General features: G+C 35.1%; 1 protein-coding gene across 7 annotated transcripts in view; it reads left to right on the top strand.

Annotated features, from left to right (window-relative positions):
* The window catches only part of ANKRD12 (ankyrin repeat domain 12), a 124,532-nt gene extending 106,091 nt beyond the window's left edge, over positions 1-18,441 (top strand). For all 7 annotated transcript variants that reach the window (XM_077899976.1, XM_077899972.1, XM_077899974.1 and 4 more), the window contains 4 exons: positions 6,648-6,746; positions 10,479-10,622; positions 12,583-12,678; positions 14,013-18,441. In XM_077899976.1, the coding sequence (XP_077756102.1) occupies positions 6,648-6,746; positions 10,479-10,622; positions 12,583-12,678; positions 14,013-14,198 (525 nt within the window). In that variant the 3' untranslated portion in view covers positions 14,199-18,441. The remainder of the gene's footprint in view (positions 1-6,647; positions 6,747-10,478; positions 10,623-12,582; positions 12,679-14,012) is intronic.
* The last annotated feature ends 2,575 nt before the right edge of the window (positions 18,442-21,016 follow it).

Raw genomic sequence — 21,016 nt, 5'->3', positions numbered from 1 at the left:
CTTGGTTTCAAGATGGTACTCTCTTCTGGTTTCCCTGTCGCAGTGACTTTATCTTTTTTTCTCTCTTTTAATGACTCCTCTACCCACCCTTTAAGCATCAGAATTCTGTAAGAATCAGTTCTGCAGTCAACTTATTTGTCATTGTGGTCTTGCCTGTTCCTGTGGTTTCAGCACTCTTCCGTGTGCCAGTTTAGTTCCCCAAAATTCTCACCTAGTCTTGTCATCTCCAGAATCGGATGTAGGTGCTTTCTGGGCAGCATTACCCAAATGATCTCCAAATACCTGTCATAGGTTTAGTTCCCCAGGGAGTGGGCCCTCAGATTATAATCAGGAGGCTTACTGCTGAGCGCTTTCAGGGTCAATATCTGTAACTGTGTGAAGGAAGCAGAATTCGGCAGAGTAAGAAGTCAAGCTGAAGTGTAATTGCAGACTCATTTCAGCTGAACCCACGGGAACTCTGGAAGTATGGGGTGGCCCTTCTCACAGGTAGCCTGCCCCCAAGGAGGGAACATGACCTTGGGCACACCAGTCTTCCTTTCCAGTGTTCCCATTGCCAGTTCCTAGAGAGGAACTCTGGTGAGAGCTTTCAGTGTCCAACATTCCTGGTAGCTGGGGGATGAGTGCTTCATTCCTGAAGAAGGAGTCTAACCATGTGCCACTTCAGCCTCAGACTCTCACAGACCAAAAGAAATGATTTATCTCTCACTCCCTCAGAAAAAAACCTTTATTTATTAGTGATGACACCAAAGTAGTAACCTGTCAGTTACCACATTCTAACCCTTCTACTTTGAAACTCTCTCCAGAAACTGTATCTTCTACCAGGGCCTTGTTTTAGGGCCCTCGTCAGTATCTCTCACTTAGAACATTGCAGCAACTTTGTCTTCTTTTCCTAGTACTCTATTTCTGCAAAAGCATTCTTTTTTGTTTTGAAATACATATCATTTTAAAAGCCTTAAAGGGGCACCAGGCTGGCTCAGGTCAGAAGAACATGTGACTCTTGATCTCAGGGTTATGAGTTCAAGCCCTACGTTGGGTATAGAGATTGCTTAAATAATAATAAAACTTTTTAAAAACATTTTTAAAAACTGTTTCCGTTCTTAAATATCTTAGCTGGGATTAGCTGGTTTCCCATTGCCTACAGCTTAAAATCCACATCTAATCTTACGAAAGCCATTCATTTTATAATCTGACCCCAGTCTACCCCTCCAGCTTCATTTTCTTATGACTTCCGAACTCATCCAATAATTCAGCCATATTTAACTAACTTACTCTTAAACAGAAATCTTTTCTTTTTTTTTTTTTTTTTTTTTTCAGAAATCTTTTCTTTACTACTTTTGGTACTTAGTGCTGTTCCTTCTACCTGAAATATTGTTCTTGCCAGGCTTCCTTTTCTGTTGTCTTCCATGGCTTTGTTCCAGCTATGTTGTCACCTCTGTGCGGAATCTTGTCAAAGTGGAGTTGTTTGTGTCTTTTTCATACCTTTACTGTGATATCATAGTTAACCGTTCACATATCTGCCCATAATCTGATCCAGGGCTAGGGCACTATTTATCTCTTATAGAATGAGTCTCAAATTTATCTTCAGCTTTAAATACACTACTGCTTTCCATAACTCTGTTTCTGGCTACTTCTGAACATCACCTGAGTGTCCCACGATATCCATATAATTATCAGATCCAATGCCAAACCTATTTATCTTATCCCAAAAGTGCTCTTTTTGCCCTCTCTGATTTAGTTACTGTCATTATCTGCTCTCTAATTTCTCAGGCTAGGAACCCAGAATTCTACCTCCACCTTTTCCCCTTGGCCTTCCCATCACATTAGTAAGTGTTGTTCATTCATCTTACTTCCTTTCCCCTTCTCTCTCTCATCACTGCTGTGTAAGGACCACATTAGCTCCATAGACTGTTCACTCACATATGTGAATATTGCATAATCAAATATTCAGAGTATTGCATAATCAAATAATTCATAATCACATGCTAAGCATTGTGCTAACTGGATGTCAGAAACCAGCAAAATAGGCATTCTGAATAGCTGCCATAAATCCGACTCTCATCTCTTCTGTCAGTCTAGCCATCTTACTGTCTAGGTGTCTTATATATAAATCAGATCTGATTCTGTAACTACATGGCTAAACATCCTTAGAGACTCCCAATTTCCTATAGACCAAAGTCCTCATCATTGTAGATCCTCCAATACTTCTTTAGGCTTGGCTGTAGTTACTACCCTATTTACTGTACATGATGCTTCCCCAGGCTGTTCTATACTGTTTCACATCACGTCTTTGCATATGTTCTTTCAAAGCCCTAGTTCAGAGAAGATTTAAAAATTAGAGGAAAAATTGTTCTTTAGTCCCACATCCACAGAATATATCTGATGCTAGTGCCCTTTAAATCTTACAAGACTGAGATTTTGATACTACTCTACTAATAATAAGCAATAATAGTACATTTAAAAGAATAGAGTTGTAAATAAATTTGTCATTTTTCCAAATTCTCTAAGCAAAATAATTTGTTAATGACTTAATAGAAAGCTAATAGTTTTCTTGTTTCCTTTGTTTCCCCTTTAAGGGTAAGAAATTTTAACTGAAATATGTTGTATCAGAGGCTTGAAATACAGGTAAAACTGTGAAGAACCCATTTAAATTAAACTTTATACAAGCTATTTCACTAAAAACAATTCTAATAAACCATATTAGGTTGCCTTTTTAGTGCTATCTGCTTATTGAGATGGATGGATGGATGGATGGATAGATAGATATAAGTATAGTATGACACACATATCTGTATATATGCTATGTGTGCTTGTGTTTATAATTACCTTTTCTTATTCCTTTAAGCTCCCTTGCAGCAGTTCTGGAGATACAGCTTTGATTAAATGAGAATTTAGTTATATCAAATATTGTTTCAGAAAGAGCTATAAGTAGAGCCGAGAATTTTTTCTGAGTGTAGTAGAGTTTTTTTTTTTTTTTGTAATGAGAATTATTAAAGAAATGCACAGCACAGTATAGATTTCTAGGTTGTATATATAAGTTTGTCTGGATTTTGCTATAAACCAGCTGTGTGGTCTTAAATAATTCCTTCTCTGATTTTTTGTTTTCAAATCTGTAAAAAAATAATACCTACCCTACTTCAAAAATATATTCCATAAAAATAAATTAAAAAATATATATATATTCCATAACCCATTAAAAACTTGAAAACAGATTTAAGAGGTTATTATTTTGTCCAGCTCAAAATAACTTTAAAATTCGTATCTCTTAGAGCTAATATTGCAAACCCCCACATTTTGCTCATAAAAGGCAGTGTTTTTTAGTTTACTGGACTGAAACTCATTTGTTCAACACTTAGTTTAAAAATGTAAAGAAAAACCAAAATAACAAAAATCGCTTTTACACTACATTATTTTAATTGTTTCCAATATGATTTTATACATTTGTTTCTTCTATCAGCTAATTGTCACTTTATTGAATTAATCTATCCACATTTATATGATCTATTTATAGAACCTGTTAGAAATATAGTGAAACATCTCCAAAGTCAATTTAAATGTTTGTTGTTCTAGCAAATATTTTTCTCATAATTTAACCAGAATGCTGCTGTTTTTCCAGAGGAAATCAAAGGAAGAAAAATAAAGCTGTAGGTCAAGTTCCCAAAAGGCAAATGAACAAGGGGAATATAAAAGAAAAAGATTTGTCAAATTCTACTATCTACTGTGGTCCCAAGTACCAGCACACACAGCCCCTTTGGGGGATTCTAAGAGTGGATGACAAGAAAGAGCATCCAAGAGAAGTTGTCGAGAGATTTTATATTTTAGAGACTCCTGGGACTCACAGATCTTAAAAGACAAAATCTCCAAACATGATTTACTTAAAGTTAGATTGGGAAAACAGGAAAGGGAAAGTCTCCATATATTCCTTTTTGGTGATTTTACCAGATCTCTATACATTGATAGATGTTGAAAATTTCCAAGTTTATGTATGCTACCCAAACCTCTCTCACCTTTCTTGCTAAATGGATAGCTCCACTTGGATGTCCACGAGCTTCACAAACTTAACATGTCTGCACTGAACTCACCCAAGACCCTATTTCTCTTTCCTCCTATCCCCTCCCCCATCTCCCCTCATGGGGTATCTCTTACCAGCCATTTGATCCTCAGGCTAAAGGACCTGCAAGTCCTCCTCAGCTTTTCCCTCTTTTTTATCCTTTAATTGCCATATTTTTAGGCCCTTTCCGTTCCATTCCTGCCTCCTTCTCTCACCAGTGTCACAGTGATTTGCTGCTTTAATTTCTTACCTGCAATCTTGTCCTCGTAATACCTATTCTGCAGACACAGCAGTGAGCTGTAAGATCTTTCAGTGGTTCCCCACCAAATACAAAATTTACCCTACCAATGTCTTAGCTTAATATCTGTTCCACAGCATGTGGACAGATTAAATGCATGGGAATTGGTGGGGCAGAGTGGGGAGGGCTTATGGTCAATACATTTGAAAAATGAAACACCGTTAATCTAAAAGTAAATAAGTTTCTTCACTGCAGGATTTCACAGAACCATTAAGTTGAATTCATTAATTGTGAGACACCTAATGAGTACTTATATGCCGTGTTTCCCAGACTGACTTGTTCGTGGAATCATTTCCTGCAAGTCATCTTTACGGGCCCAGTGTTCTGTGGAACATACTTTAAGAAAGCTAGTCAAAAAGAAGAAAAAGGAAGGAAGAAAGAAAGAAAAACTTTATTACTTTACTTCTAATCCCTCCATCTTCATGTCCTACCATTCTTTCCCTCAAAGTTGATGTCCTGGGAATTCAACTTGTGGTTGTCTCCAGGCACCATACTGTCTCTTTGTTTTGTGCACTTGATCATGCCATCCTCTCATCTGGGAATTATCTCCTCATTCTTCTTCCCCCTTATTTTCCCCCCACAATTCATTTCTCTTAACCCATGATTCTGGCTCTTCCTTTAAGATGTACCTTCAGGCATTACCCTCTCCAAGAAGCTTTCTCTGACACCCCAGGCTCAAAAGAGTAGATACTCTTCATCTGGGTTGCATAAAGGAGGCCTCTATGATTTTTGGAATCAATTTTTTTTTATTTATTTTGGAATTTTTATTTTTTTTTTTTATTTTTGGAAAACTTTAAGATAGTAGCACTAAACTTCACTGTTACTCTTGTTAACATTTTTAAGGCACAGAAATCGAACAATTATATTATTGCAGTTAGAGGCCTGAAAAATAATCTGCCTATAGAATTTTCCACATTGATTCGACTGAGTGAATCTTTGTGATGTTATTTAATATACTTTTCAATCCCGTGTAATTCCTTTAAACTATTTACTGATTATAAGTATAGAGTCCTGGGCAGCCCGGGTAGCTCAGCGGTTTAGCACTGCCTTCGCCCAGGGTGTGATCCTGGAGACGCAGGATCAAGTCCCATGTTGGGCTCCCTGCATAGAGCCTGCTTCTCCTTCTGCCTGTGTCTCTGCACCTCTCTCTCTCTCTCTCATGACTAAATAAAGAAAATCTTTAAAAAAAAAAAAATAATAAGTATAGAGTCCTGATTAGATCCAGGTTTGATTCTTTGGCTAGAGCTTTTCATATATGATATATAATTCCTTTAGCACCACGTCAAGAAGCACATAGAATCTGCTTGTCCCACCTTCTGAAGAATCAGAAGAGTCAACTAAATTATTTTATGGTGCCAAAACATATCAAGTTACCTTACTTTGCACCAATATGCTGACAATAGTTAGAAGCTAGTTGGGGGTATAGGGAGGAATGTAGCTACTCCACGGAGTAGAGGGAGAATATTAAGGGATCACAGATGTCTCTTTATATTAACTGTAGAGCAGCAGTGTGTAGATGGTGTCTGCTTCCTTAACCTCCAGCATCTACCAGAAAGCACTCTACTGTAATAATCAAGTTAGAGATGAACTAAGCATAAGATTTTTGGAGCATGGCTAAACAAAATGGGTTATCACCTGTAATAAAGAATTTTGAAAACCACAATTCTATTAAAGGATAATTCCATCTTTTTATAAAAGACTTAATTCAGTGACTGTAAAACTCAGCACTTTAACATTTGATTTTTATCCTGTCTACAAAGAGATTTCATGCTTAGTATACACAGACTGCTATAACCTTTAGAACAGTTTGCTTGATGTTTTTCTGTTTTTGTGACCCCTTGTTCCTTATATATGAGCTGTCGCTTATTGATGCTCTAAAATATGTCTCTGTAGTAAGAAACTTCCTTAATCTTTAGCCCTTCTCAATTGCTCTTTGAAATTTGCTGTAGCCTCAGAATTAAAACATCTAAGTTTACCAGTATGCTCTACTGTGTTTTAGACCATTGAAATTAAGAAGTAACAATCAGTTGTATAATTCCTACTGTATTATCTAATTCAGAGAACATCAGAATTTGTTTTCATTAAGTGATGCACTAAAATGTTTAATTTTTAAAAGAATAGCCCATTCACTCAGCTGGCTTATTCAGAAGAGCGTCTGACTCTTGATCTCAAGGTCGTGATTTCGAGCCCCATGTTGGGTGTACAGGTTACTTAAATAAACTTAAAAAAAATTAGGAGTAGCCCATTGTTGCAAATAAACCTACTATTTTTAATTCTTTTTTTTTTTTTTTTTTTAATTAGATCACACCGCCACCTTCACTATCAGATCCACTTAAAGAACTTTTTCGGCAACAGGAAGTTGTAAGAATGAAACTACGTTTGCAACACAGTATTGAAAGGGTAAGAAGTGTTTAAAATTATGCTACAAATTACTGTATTTTAATAATAGATTATAATGACCTATGTCATATTATATATCATATACATATATAATTTTCCTTTAATTTTTTTTTCATATATAATTTTCTTAGGGGATTTTCCTTATTGAGAACTATTCAGGAAGATTTGATTTTGTTATCTTGTACCTGTGCAGTTAGATAGGGACTTTTTAAGCCTGTTTTAGGGTAGCTGCCCCTATGTTATAGTTCATGTTTTTATTTTTAACATATAAAAATCTCTAATTGCTTATCATTTGCTGAATTTGTGAAGCTAAAGAAGTGAATTTCTAGTTAAACAGTTGGATTTCCAAGTTTTGGAATTGTTGTTTGTTGCCAGCTACTTCAGTACAGAATACCTACCAGAGCTGTGCTTATTGGTCCTTACATGTCTGCTTTCGTAGTCTAGTCTCTAATGGTGAAACTTGGCATGGAATAAAATGAGAAAACCTATCTATAGAAATCATAAAAGTCATTTCCCTTGGATTGACAAAAATCTAAAACCTTCTTTGTCTTTTGGGAGGGTCAGGGACTTCTAAAACTTCATATGAGCTATGATCTTTCTTCATAGAAGTGTTGTGTGTGTACACACATACATACACACACACACTCATAAAAACAAAAGTGTGCTAAGTATGCTATTTCTTTGATTCATACATAACTGATTGGCTAGGGCAGAGGCTTTTAACTTTCTTTGTTGCCATGAGACTCTTGTTACAATCTGGTAAATATAAAACCTTTTCTCAGAATTATGCTTTCAAATAATAAAACAAATATATAGCATTTCAAAGAGAAATGAAAGAAGCACTAATACAGAACTTATAACATTGTGCATAACCTATGTCAGTGAGAGGTTTGTTCTCAAGAAGTTAGGCCATAGGGCAGCCTGGGTGGCTCAGCGGTTTAGCGCTTGCCTTCAGTCCAGGGTGTGATCCTGGAGACCCGGGATCGAGTCCCACATCAGGCTCCCTGCATGGAGCCTGCTTCTCCCTCTGCCTGTGTCTCTGCCTCTCTCTCTTCTGTGTCTCTCATGAGTGAATGAATGAATGAATGAATAAATAGATAAATAGATAAATAATAAATCTTTAAAAAAAAAAAAGTTAGGTCATATAACACACGTCAGTAGCTGTTTCAACCATTAGGCATGGTTGAAGCCACCTGGTAACATATGTTCACCTATTCATCTATACATGTAACAAAAGCCATGCTGCCTAACAAACAGTTAAGAATTCTCACTTGAACTGTGCAATTTTTCAGAACTTTAACAAAGAGTAAAGATGACTCCCATGCTTTCATATATTAACCAACAGTTTTAAATGCCTGACCTATGTGACAGCAAACAATGATACCATTTGGGGGCAGTATCTGCAACAATTATAATATGAATTGAAAATATTTGTGATTCCTATGGTTGGCAGAGTTGCAGATACTTCTGATATTAGTGTTGCTTGTGGCTTACATTCATAATTGAAAGAAATGGCCAATTGGAGGTTAGTAAAAATAGAGAATTTTTCCCATCCAAAAAAAAAAAAAAAAAAAGAATTTTCTCATCCAAGTTAACAGATGACCCTCTCCCCAGTCTATCCATGGGCTTCTTGGGAATGTTAGGACCCCAGATCAAGAACCTCTGTTCTAGGATCATTTTTCCCTTTGAAAATGATGACAATACTTGAATACTATACTGGATGACCTGAAGTAGAATATTTAGGCTGTCATTTTAAGCAGCATATCTCTGTTAGTTATTTTAGGGGAGGGGATCTGACTGCAAATAATATATTTCTTTCTCATATAGTGTTAAGGAATTTTTGGTGATTGCTCTTAATCTTATACTACTATGACCAGTCTTTTAGGAAAGCTTTTCTTCTAGCTGTTTTTTTCTTAGTATCTATCTGATCAGGTTTTTTTTATATTCTTTCAGTTAAAGTCCCCACCTTAAATTTACTTAATAAATCTTAAGTATTACACTTAGGTCTTCTCTTTTGAGTATCATTTGTCACATAAAATTTAAAATATTAAATAAGACTTTGTTTATTTGTGTTTTCACTAAATTATAAATACAGTAATACATATTTGGATATAAAGAGACCTGCATGCTCCAATAGGGGAAAGACAAAATTCTCATCAAGTCGAGAGAGAATAGGGAACATGGTTGGAAGAAGACCTACCACATCCCTAATATTCTCTCAGCCCAACCTGCCAGACAGAACCAACAAAACAATGGACATTTATAATGGAAAGATTCCTGGTCTCACTACCTCTGTATTTATAATGGAAAGATTCCTGGTCTCACTACCTCTGTCCTTGAAGTTCTAATCAGCCACAGGTCCCAGGGTTGTCCCCATTCATGTTGAAGCTGAAGAAGACAGTTACCACATGATGGCACAAGTCTGTAACCAGTATCACGATGGGTTGGTATCTTAGCTACACCCTAGGGAATTCCCAGGCTGCTAAATGCAGAGGATTGCCTAGATCATTACATTAATTTTATGATAGGGTGACTTTCATATAACATAATTGGAAGTTTTGTATCCTGGTTAACACATTTTAAGGCAAGATTGTACTATGATTGTCAGAGATTTAAAAATCAGCATCAAAGTAGTGTTTGTTTCTATGAAAATATTCATTATAAAACAGAAGCTGCCACCACAGTGAAGGCACTTCACACCCATTAGAAAGCTATAATTAAAAGATAGTAAGTGTTGGCAAGAATGTGAAAAAATTGAAGCTCTCATACATTGCTGGTGGAAATGTCAAATGATACAACTGCTATTAACAATTTGGCAGTTTCTCACCAGGTTAAACGTAGAACTACCATATGACCTAGTACCTCCCCTCCTAGTTATTTACCTAAGAGAAACAGAAAATATGTATCCAAAAACTTGAGTATGAATGTTCATAGCAGCATTATTCATGATAGCATAAAGCTAGGAACAACCCAAAAGACCATCAACTGATGAACAGATAAATAAAATGTGGTATATTTACACAATGGAATATTACTCAGCCAGAAGAGGAATGAAGTACTGATACACACTCCAACACAGATGAACCTTGAAAACATGTGACATGAAAAACAAAATACCACATGTTCTATGGATCCATTTGTAAGAAAATATTTAGAGTAGGAATCATAGAAACAAAAAGTAGAGTAGTGGTTGCCAGGGGAAGAGGAGGTATATGGGGTATAACTGGTGATTCAATGCAAAGTTTCTTCTTGGGGTGATGAAAATGTTCTGAAATTAGTGGTGATGGTTGAACATCTTGGTGAATATACTAAAAGCCACCATTTGTACACTTTAAAAGATAATTTTTTAGAGGAGTCTGCCACTTTTGGAAAGAAAACATTTACTTATACTTTTAGAACACTTTTAGAAAAAACTGAGGAGTGCCTGGGTGGCTCAGTTGGTTTAATGTCTGCTTTCTGCTCAGGTCATGATCTCAGGGTCCTGGGATGGAGCCCCACATTGGGGTCCCTGCTCAGCCAGGAGTCTGTTTCTCCTGTCTCCCTCTGCTCCTCCCCCACTCATGCTCACTCTTTCTCTCTCAAATAAATAAATAAAATATTTTTAAAAAAAGAAAAAATATTCTGAATTCTCTGAGATTCAGATTCTTTAGTACATTTTAAGTTATTTTGTTTGAAAAACAAATGATTGAGGAATTATGGGGTTTTTTTTTTTTTCATTCTTGGTTCAACTAGGAAAAACTCATTGTATCCAATGAACAGGAAGTTCTACGAGTTCATTACAGAGCTGCAAGAACATTGGCAAATCAAACACTGCCATTTAGCGCGTGCACTGTTTTACTGGACGCAGAAGTGTACAGTGTGCCACTGGACGCTCAGGTAAAGTGCCACTAATTCAGTTGAAATGTTCCTAAATACAACTTGAGTGTTTTTGTAATCTACTTCCATGGAAAAAACTTGAATTTAGCAGTCAGTAAAACTCAAAAGAGAAAAGCAATTCTTACAGAATCTAGATCACCAGATCTTTTTTTCTAAAATCCTCTTATACGTTAGCCTTATGTTATAAAAGCTAATATTTACAAAACCATTATGTGTTTAGGATAGTGTCCTTTTACATAACATGTAATTTGTTTCTAAAGTGAATGTTTGTACCTTGAAGTAACTGGAAAGCAACTGTAAGCTGGAAAACGCTACAGGCAGATTGAACCTCTAGACTGTGGCGGTGCTAAAAACAGGACCAGGCTTTTTTTGTTTTGATCTTGGATATTGGTAGAATAAATAAACACACTTGTGGAAAAAAAAAAAAAAAAACTGTAGCTATGTCTTGAATAAAGTTTACTGCCACATATAAATTATATGAATTCAAAACCGGACATAGCAGTTGTCAGAATTTTTTGTGCTTCACAAACTAGAATGAAATTCATTGGTTATAAGAGAGATAATAATGATTAAAATAAAGAGCATAAGCATGGACAGTGAAGGATTACCACACAGAAATACTAGGAAATGCTATTTTAAGTCAGACAAACTAGAAACACAAAGAACACAGGGTATGTTACAGAGAAAATTACGTAGTTCTCTCTGGGCTTTATTTTTCTCCTGTTTAAAAAAAAAAAAAAGATTAAACTAGATCAGTAGATTTCAAACCTTAAGTCACCAACTGTTTTATCCAAATGAAAGTATTCAGAGATATTTGAAAAGGCTATTAAGAATAATAATTGGGGGAACACCTGGATAGCTCAATTGGTTGAACATTCGACTCTTGATTTCAGTTCAGGTCATGATCTCAAGGCCATGATATCGAGCTCTGCATTGCTTTGTGCACTGGGCATGGAGCCTGCTCAAGATTTTCTCCCTCTGCCCCTCCCCCCACTCACATGCACACTATCTAAACATAATAATAATGATAATTGGATCTTAAGAACTATTTGACTGTGAGGAAATAAACTCTGGAAAAGCCACTGAGGGAAGTTACATAATTCCCAGCTTTAAAGAATTTAAAGGAAAAAAATGAATGGTTCTTTATAATGGAAATGAATAGTTTATGTTACTAAATACTGGACTAGACAGTGCAATATCTTGAGATCTTTTAAAGCTTCATTCAATTATAGAGTAACGAAGGAAATGAGAACAGCTAAAATTTTGAGCATCTGCCTGATGGCCTGGATGGCACTTTGATGGCATGGGTGATAGTAGTAGTAGTAATTACAGCAGATATTTATTAGAGTGAATGCTGCTTGTATGCCCAAGCATTCTGATGAGGACTTCAGAGGCTTAATTCTCAAAATAAGATTAAAAGAGGTATTCACCGCATTTTACAGAATAGAAAATTGAGAGAGTACATAATTAGTTCAAGATTGCATAATAAGATACAAAGCTGGCATTTGAATACAGCCTGTCTTAATTCCAAAACTGATATTCCTAAGAGTTGATACGGAATTTCTTTATGACCATTCCAAAATATTGGTCCTGGAAAAATGTTGGCCTGTATCCTACCTTAACACTTCTTCTCCCTACATATGGTAAAAATTACCACTAAAATGAGATACGAAATCAATTATACTTTAATAAGAATGTCATAGACATAAAAAAATTATATTTAATTATATTAATTATATATTATTATATTTAATTATTAATATTAAATATATAATTTAATATGAGTTAAATATGTAATATATTTATAATATATTAATATATTATTATATTTTATTATATGTATATTTATCCTTTTTCCATCATTCCATTACACCACAAAAATTATAATGGCACATAGGTTTTAAAGTGGGTTGGTTATTACATTGTATAGTATTCAACTATTTTTAATCTTCTCTTTCAGTCTGATGACAGTAAAACTTCTGTGAGGGATCGCTTTAATGCAAGACAGTTCATGTCTTGGTTACAAGATGTAGATGATAAATTTGACAAACTAAAGGTATGTATGTTTAGAAGTTCAGTTTCAATGGATGCTTCCCCCTTAAACAGAAAGTGCAGCTCTGTTAGGAGTGACTAGTCACGCATGGCCACAGTCGGAAAGTAAAGGAAAATAAAGAGCACAAGTCCATTTTTCAAAACCAGTGTAGTATGAAAAATGAAACTACCACAGAAAAAGCAGCTTCTGTAAGGAGCACTAGGTTTTATAGAAGACTGATGAATCACTGACCTCTACCAGAACTAATAATACATTTTATGTTAATTGAATTCAAAGAAAAAAAAAAAAGTTTCTAATGGGGATCTGTATGCCTATTGTCCAATATCCAAGTCTGGTGGGTAGTTCTACTATAGGAAAGAATGGGGGGTGGAGGGAAGACATATTGAGAGAAAGAAAATATACTGCAAATAATTCATAAAGAAAATTATTTGGTTTGAGATTTTAAGTCATTTCAAAAACTACTTCTTAGCTGTTCATGGTTCTTTTGAGAATTTGCAATTTTATTATTTAAAAGAGCAATTTCTTTTTTGTTTGTTTATTTTATTTTTTTAATAAATTTATTTTTTATTGGTGTTCAATTTACCAACATACAGAATAACACCCAGTGCTCATCCGTCAAGTGCCCCCCTCAGTGCCCGACACCCATTCTCCCCCACCCCCCGCCCTCCTCCCCTTCCACCACCCCTAGTTCGTTTCCCAGAGTTAGGAGTCTTTATGTTCTGTCTCCCTTTCTGATATTTCCCACACATTTCTTCTCCCTTCCCTTATATTCCCTTTCACTATTATTTATATTCCCCAAATGAATGAGACCATACACTGTTTGTCCTTCTCCGACTGACTTACTTCACTCAGCATAATACCCTCCAGTTCCATCCACGTTGAAGCAAATGGTGGGTATTTGTCATTTCTGATGGCTGAGTAATATTCCATTGTATACATAAACCACATCTTCTTTATCCATTCCTCTTTCGATGGACACCAAGGCTCCTTCCACAGTTTGGCTATTGTGGACATTGCTGCTAGAAACATCGGGGTGCAGGTGTCCTAGCGTTTCATTGCATCTGAATCTTTGGGGTAAATCCCCAACAGTGCAATTGCTGGGTCGTAGGGCAGGTTTATTTTTAACTTAAAAAAGCAATTTCAAATTAAAAGTCTGTGAGGTTAGACACTCGTGAAGTTGCAGACCTGGAAATAGTTGGCATATAGATACAGACAGGGTCAAGCAGAAATGGATGTGTAATTCAAAAACTTAATCACTAAAAAAACTATGGATGAGATTAATTTTTAAACAAAGCAAATTTAACAAAAATTGATAACTCTTCTCTTCTTCTCAATAGACCTGTCTTTTAATGAGGCAACAACATGAAGCTGCAGCTTTAAATGCCGTCCAGAGATTAGAATGGCAGCTCAAACTCCAGGAACTTGATCCTGCCACCTACAAGTCTATCAGCATTTATGAAATCCAGGAGTTTTATGTTCCCCTTGTCGATGTTAACGATGACTTCGAATTAACTCCTATATAATAGCAGCCATTCCTTCCGGTGGTGGTGTTTTAAACTGATGGGGCTCAAGAGTATTAAACTGTGGAACACTGCCTTTTGAGAAAAATACTGATATTATGCCTTTACAGTTGTTAGTAAAGTTTGACTAAAATTGGTTATGTAGTAAACACTGTCATTTTATAAAAAAATGAAAAGAGAATTATTTTGGATCCTAGATCCAAACAGTTTCTAACTGAAATCTATTATTTATATTGGTGAGAGGTAACTATTGCATTAGAGCATGTTGGCAGACTGTGGTAGATCTTTTAAAAGCTGAGAATCTAACAGCAACTGGAAGTTGTTAGCACTCTTAAATAACAAGATAACCACTAGTATTCCAGTGTCTTTCAAGTTTTATTAAAATACATTGGTAAACTAAAAGGTTCAGTTCCTACCAAATAGTTTCTAAATGTGGAAGAAAAACTTGGCACAAAATTTCTTCAGTTTATTATATCTGTAAATTAATTGTACAGTTTCTTTTCAAAAGTTTTAATATTGTCTTCCTTTTTAATAACTTATTTTATACATATTGTGCAGATGTAAATCTTGTAATTAATGGTCAAAATGTATACAAAGGGATTGGTAGTCAGAACATGTACAAAAAAATAATTGTAAAGCTGTTGTGTCTAATGTTTTATTGGACCAAAGTTGTAGTTTGTATGGAGTGTAGTAGTAGTGTATACAGGTAGCAAAACTTTTAAATAAGGCATGCATGCGTTTGAGTTAGCTTGTTTTCATCACCATAACTGTAAAGGTTGTGACTTAGTTGTACTGCATGCTTCCTATCATTTAACTCTCTCCATAAGCGATGCCTAAAGTAGTGTAGGGTGTTTCATGCCAGTCTCCTGGGATAGTACCTATGACTCACTATGTCAGACATATTATTTAGAATTAGTCATGCAAAGAAACAGCTCTTTTTTCATCTCACAATAGAACCTATCCCCCTCTCCCAAAATGCCTTTGAATGAAAATTCTGAAATTGTAAATGTCTATTTTAATACTCAAGTATGAAAGAATCTGTGAATATATGTAAATATGTTTAATAAATTTTATTGGTCATGTTAAATCATTGTAAAACTTTTTTACATTGCTTAAATATAATGTTTTAAGCTTAATAACCTTTGCACTTTTAAAATACAAACTGAGTACTCAAATCAAAAGAGATATTCGGTAGTCAAAATACCAGAAACAGGCATATTCTGATCAATCTCTTCAATGTTTATGAAAAACTGATAAATATGTTGTATTTTTTTCCTTGTATCAAGATGCAAAACATATAATTTTCAGAATTTTATAGTTAAAATAAGATTTGGTATGCTGTTTTTAATAAAATAATTAGCAATATACTTAGAAAAAGTCATTTCTCCTATAACATGAGGTAGATTAAATAATCAGGAATATTTCAGATCTGAAATCCGCTAAACTTATTAAAACATTTTTAAAAGGAAAATTAGGTTATATGTAAAATTGAACATAAGTATATGAGATAAAATTTACAGAACTTTCCACAATACTTTCTTGAATTATGAAATAATGCTGGACATTTTTTATTCTGATAGAGAAAAGTTAAAAGATATATGTGAGGAATAAAGTGACTTAAACTCAGCAAGCAAGTTGGAAATCCCAGCTAATGGGAGAGAATGTAAAAATTGAAGTTTCTGAGTGCAAAGGTATATATTAAGCTTAGGGATTTTTGAATTTTTATGTCAATTTATATTTTAATTCATACTGTACTTGGCATGCGCAATAAAGCAGCACTGTAAAAGATACACAGTGCAAGAACTTTATTATAAAGGTTGGATGTAGTGTTCTTTAGAAACTTAGATGAGAGATTTGGGCCTTTTTTATTGGATAATGGGGCCAGGAAAGGCAGGGTAGATTTTGAAGCACTGGTTTTGTTGAAGTTAAGTTTATTAAGGCTGGGAACATTAAAAGCTAATTTATAAAAGCAATACTTTTTAATATGAAAAACTCAATGCAAATTTTGTTTATACTTTTGCCTAAAAAGAAAAAACCAGATTATTGAGCATTAAAAATATGAGAGGGGTAAATTTATACTGCTTTTTGTTCTGAGGGTCCAACTGGAAAATGGGGGAAAATCACTGTTTGGCCTAACAGAACAAGCTGCAGAAGAAAAACAAGCAAGCAGGAATCTGGCATGTTTTAGTTGTCCCAGCTTTTTAAATACTAACCCCAGTTCTCACCCTCTTCAATGGTACCTCAAGTTGCTGGAGCCTCTCTGCCATGATTCTGCTTCTGCAGATTTCCTTTGTAAAATGACTCAAAGCTAAATGGATAGCTTAAAAGTGAATGCCTTCTTGGTGGAATTTATTCTTAAGTAAGTAGTTAAGAGCTTTTGATATTAAAGATATCCTGAAGCTCTGAGACTAAAAAAATCTTGGAATGGGGTATATACCTAAAGAGATTTAGGATTCTGAAAGAGAAATAAAGGATGGTTAGTTTAATCAGTGATTTTTTTTAAAACTTCAAATATCATGAACAAGATACTAAATTGTACCTAAGGATTTGTATTTCTTTAAATCTTGTTCTAAATCATATCTGTTTAATAAATGACTAGTTGATATTTGTGCATGTTATTTAATAAAGAGTTATATTTTTATAGAAAAAAATAAGAGTGAAATGTGTGCTAACTGTTTTTTTACTTTCCACTCCCATGTGACTCTAAGCCAAACACTAATGTTTACCTGGGCAGTAGCAAAATTACAGAAATACTCATTTTAGGGAAACAGCCTCTGAAAAATAGCTCAGTAATGAGGTCTCAAAAGTGAATTTTAAATGTTAGATATGCTGCAAACTTCATAACCACAAAAATCTCAAGCAAAGATCCCATGAGGCTCATTTTTAACTGCCAATAATTATGCACTTATGCTAGAAATTGAGTGTAATGCTAAATATGTATTTTTCTTAATTAACCAGAAAGTATTTTTTATTCTCTTTCTGGTATCCTGATACATAAACCCCAAAATATTCTATAGAGGAAATTGGCTTTAAAACTCATGAGCTAGTCTTATCTTCTTATATTTTAAAGAGTGTTTTCATGATATTTAAAAAATCTGTTTCAAACAAGGTAAAAAGATTGATACAAGAGATATTAATCAGAAAAGCTTGTGTGAAGTTTAATCAATTAAATGTCTTGTAATTTATTTTCTTGGTGGCTTCTTGACACTGTAGTCTCCAATGTACCTAAAATGGAGTAACAGAGCCTCCACAGTAGTAGTTACCCAAAATATTTCCAGTCAGTAACACCAGAGTTCATGGAACAAACGGAGGCAAATAAAGTTTAAATAGTTCCTTTAATATGGCAAAAACATGTAGAATTGTATTAGCATAAAAACTGGAAAATACATGTAGAAAGACTTTTCCAGTGACTGTTAAATGCTATAAAGTATCTGCAAATAGTGTAAATTTTTTATACATGTGCATCTCTCCATTAGAGAAAATTGCACATAACATTATCTAAAGATGAACATGATCTTTGCTTGCATGGGGATTCAGTTGTATTAGATCGATTAGTTACACAGAATTTATGATTATTTATGAAACATTTCTTTATTGATGACTTTTTTTAAGTGCTTTAAAACAAAACAAAAAGCTTATATGCCATGCCATATCTGAGTAGTCCTAGATAAAAAGCTTTTAGGTAGCCACCTTTTTCTCCACTTCTGAAGGAAATTTTGCTGTTAATCCACAGAATGAAGCATATGTGGCATGTGTTTACAGATTAAAGAACAATACCTGTGTGCCCATCACTTAGCTTAAGAGCTCATTATCAGTACCTTTTTTTTTTTTTTTTTTTTTATTGGTTTAAATCCAGTTTAAACAAACAACCCAAACAGCCAGTCCTGACAAATGTATACACCGTTACCATGGCCTGAATGCAGTAAGCTCTCCCGGCCCCTTTGCAGTCAGCGCTCCTACCCCAGAAGCAACCACCATGATTCCCATCACCGTATGTTACTTGTACCTGTTCTTGAACATATAAATGGAATCAAACAGTATATACGATTTTCTTGCTTTTGACTTCTTTCTCTCAACGTAAGGTTTTGAAATTCATCCATGTTGCATATATATCAGTGATATGTTCCATTTTATTAATGAGCAGTAGTATATTGTACAAACTTGTTTATTCATTCTCTTGTTAGTAGACATTTGGATTGTTTCCAATTTGGGGGCTGTTGTGAATAAAACTGCTGTGAATCTGCAAGTCTTTGTGGACATATTCTTTCATTCTTGGATACATACCTTGGAGTACTAGGTCATTGTGTGTTTATTAGAAACTGACAGTTCTCCAAAATGCTTGTACGATTTTACACCCCTACCTATGAGAGACTCAGTGGCTTTGAGTCTTCATCAATATTTGGTTGAATATTTGATTGTCAGTCTTCAATTCTAGCAATTTCGGTGGATGTGTAGTGATATCTTGTGCCTTTAATTGGCATTTCCTTGATGACTAATGAGTTGAACATCACTTTTCATTTGCCTGTTGACCATTTGTACATATTTTGTGAAATGTCCTCAATTTGCTCACTTTTTATTGGGTTTTTATTTCTGATTTATAGGAATTCTTTATGTATTCTGCATTTAAGTCCTTTGGTCAGATATATTTGTTTGTCCTGCATGTACCTAGTCTGTGGCCTGCTTCCATTTTTTCTTAGTGACTAGTTTCCTCCCTTTTTAGTAATACGCTAACACTGTCATGACTTTTTCAGAATAATTAGTGGATATCCTAATGCCTCCCCCCTGCCAAAAATTTTCCTTTTAATATGGATACACAACCATAGCTTTAGATTTCTGAGAAACACCACCTCTATTACTTTTAAATGCACCAGTATTTGAATATTAGAATTAGACGTTTTTAAAACCTTGCCTGAAAAAAAAAAAAAAAAAAAAAAAAAAAAAAAAAAAAACTTTGCCTGAATTAACCTTTTTTTTTTTTTTTTTTTTGAGGGCAAGAGAGTGTGTGCACGTGAAGAGGAGAGGGTAGAGGGAGAGGGAGAAAGAGAATCAGCGCAGAGTCCGACTTACAGATGGATCTCATAACCCTGAGACCATGACCTAAGCTGAAACCAGGAGTCACTCAACCGACTGAGCCACCCATGTACCCCAAACTTGTCTTATTTTCTTGACACCCTTTCTATATTGTCTAGGTTGTCTACTCTTTATATAGATCCTAATACTGTATGTTTGTTTAAAGATTTTATTTATCTATTCATGAGAAACACAGAGAGAGAGGCAGAGACACAGGCAGAGGGAGAAGCAGGCAGGGAGACTGAGATGGGACTTGATCCCAGGTCTCCAGAATCAGGCCCCAGGCTGAAGGCGGCGCTAAATCGCTGAGCCACCAGGGCTGCCCTGTTTGTTTTTTAAGCAGAGTATGGATAAGATTGGAAAAGCCCAGTATCATAGGTGGACTTTTAGGGAGCAGATGAATCATCTGAACTATGAGCTGCGGGGATACTTTTCAGCTCCTCCGCTGATTCACACATCAATCTATGCACTCAACACACAGTGTATGTGTCGTGCCAAGGACTATGCCACTTGAAGATTTACACAGCATTTACCAAGATTGGTTCTCAAAAGTTTTGGTCACCAGACCTCTCTGGAATCCTAAAAGTACTTTGAGAGCTTTTGTTTCTGTATGATATCAGTTGATATTTAATAAAGTAGAAATTAAAACCATTTTTAAATATTAATAAACTCATGCATGTTTTTATGAAAATATATTTCCAAAATTAAAAATTAGAGAAGTGTGTTATTTTAAATTTTTGCAAACTCCTTAATACCTGGCCAAATAAAAGAAAGCTAGAAATTTCATATCTGCTTCTGCACTCAATGTGTTGTACTTATTATTTGTTTGGTGTTTAGTTTGGTTTGGTTTGTATGAAGAAAATCTGACCTCACACAAATAGCAAAGGGGAAGAATATTTTTAATATTTTAATAGATTTTCAGATAAATGTGGGCATTATTCTTTGATTCCACATAAAAATGCAACAAATAGTTTCTCTTTTTTAAGATCTTATTTAATTATTCAATAGATCATGAGCAGTGGAAGAGGCAGAGGGACAATCTGACTCCCCACTGAGCAGGAAGCCTGATGTAGGGCTTGATCCCAGGTCACCCTGAACTGACATCATGACCTGAGCTGAAGTCAGACACTTAATTGAATGAGCCACCCAGGCACCCTGAGAAGTAGTTTCTAAAAGGTTAGTTGCCTTGTGGAATCTGAAACCATATAATCAGCTTTTCCTAATTCTGTTACATTAAATCCATTAATCTATCTTGCACTTCGAATGGGTCTTTTAGCAAGGCATGATTTTTAACATCAAGTATTGATCATTTGGAAAACATTGGGTCGCTGTGTTATGTGTGTGTCTTCCAAATGTTGACAGACCTCATTATACAATACCCAAAATTCACATTTGTTAATATCACCATTGATTTAATCAGAAATGGCTTTTTGGGATCCCTGGGTGGCGCAGCGGTTTGGCGCCCGCCTTTGGCCCAGGGCGTGATCCTGGAGACCCGGGATCGAATCCCACGTCGGGCTCCTGGTGCATGGAGCCTGCTTCTCCTTCTGCCTGTGTCTCTGCCTCTCTCACTCTCTCTCTCTCTCTGTGACTATCATAAATAAATAAAAATAAAAATAAAAAAAAAAGAAATGTCTTTTTAAGTATGGGGAAGCTGTGAAGCTGTAGGTGACAACTACAAGTTTTCCGAAATTCTAATTTCACTTGAAAGGTCAAATGTTATTGGCAACAAACACCGTCAGTTGTTTAAA

Source organism: Canis aureus, chromosome 6 (assembly GCF_053574225.1).
Source record: "Canis aureus isolate CA01 chromosome 6, VMU_Caureus_v.1.0, whole genome shotgun sequence".
NCBI lineage: Eukaryota > Metazoa > Chordata > Mammalia > Carnivora > Canidae > Canis > Canis aureus.
The sequence above is the reverse complement of the archived record's forward strand: the minus strand, read 5'-3'. Positions and strand labels throughout refer to the sequence as shown.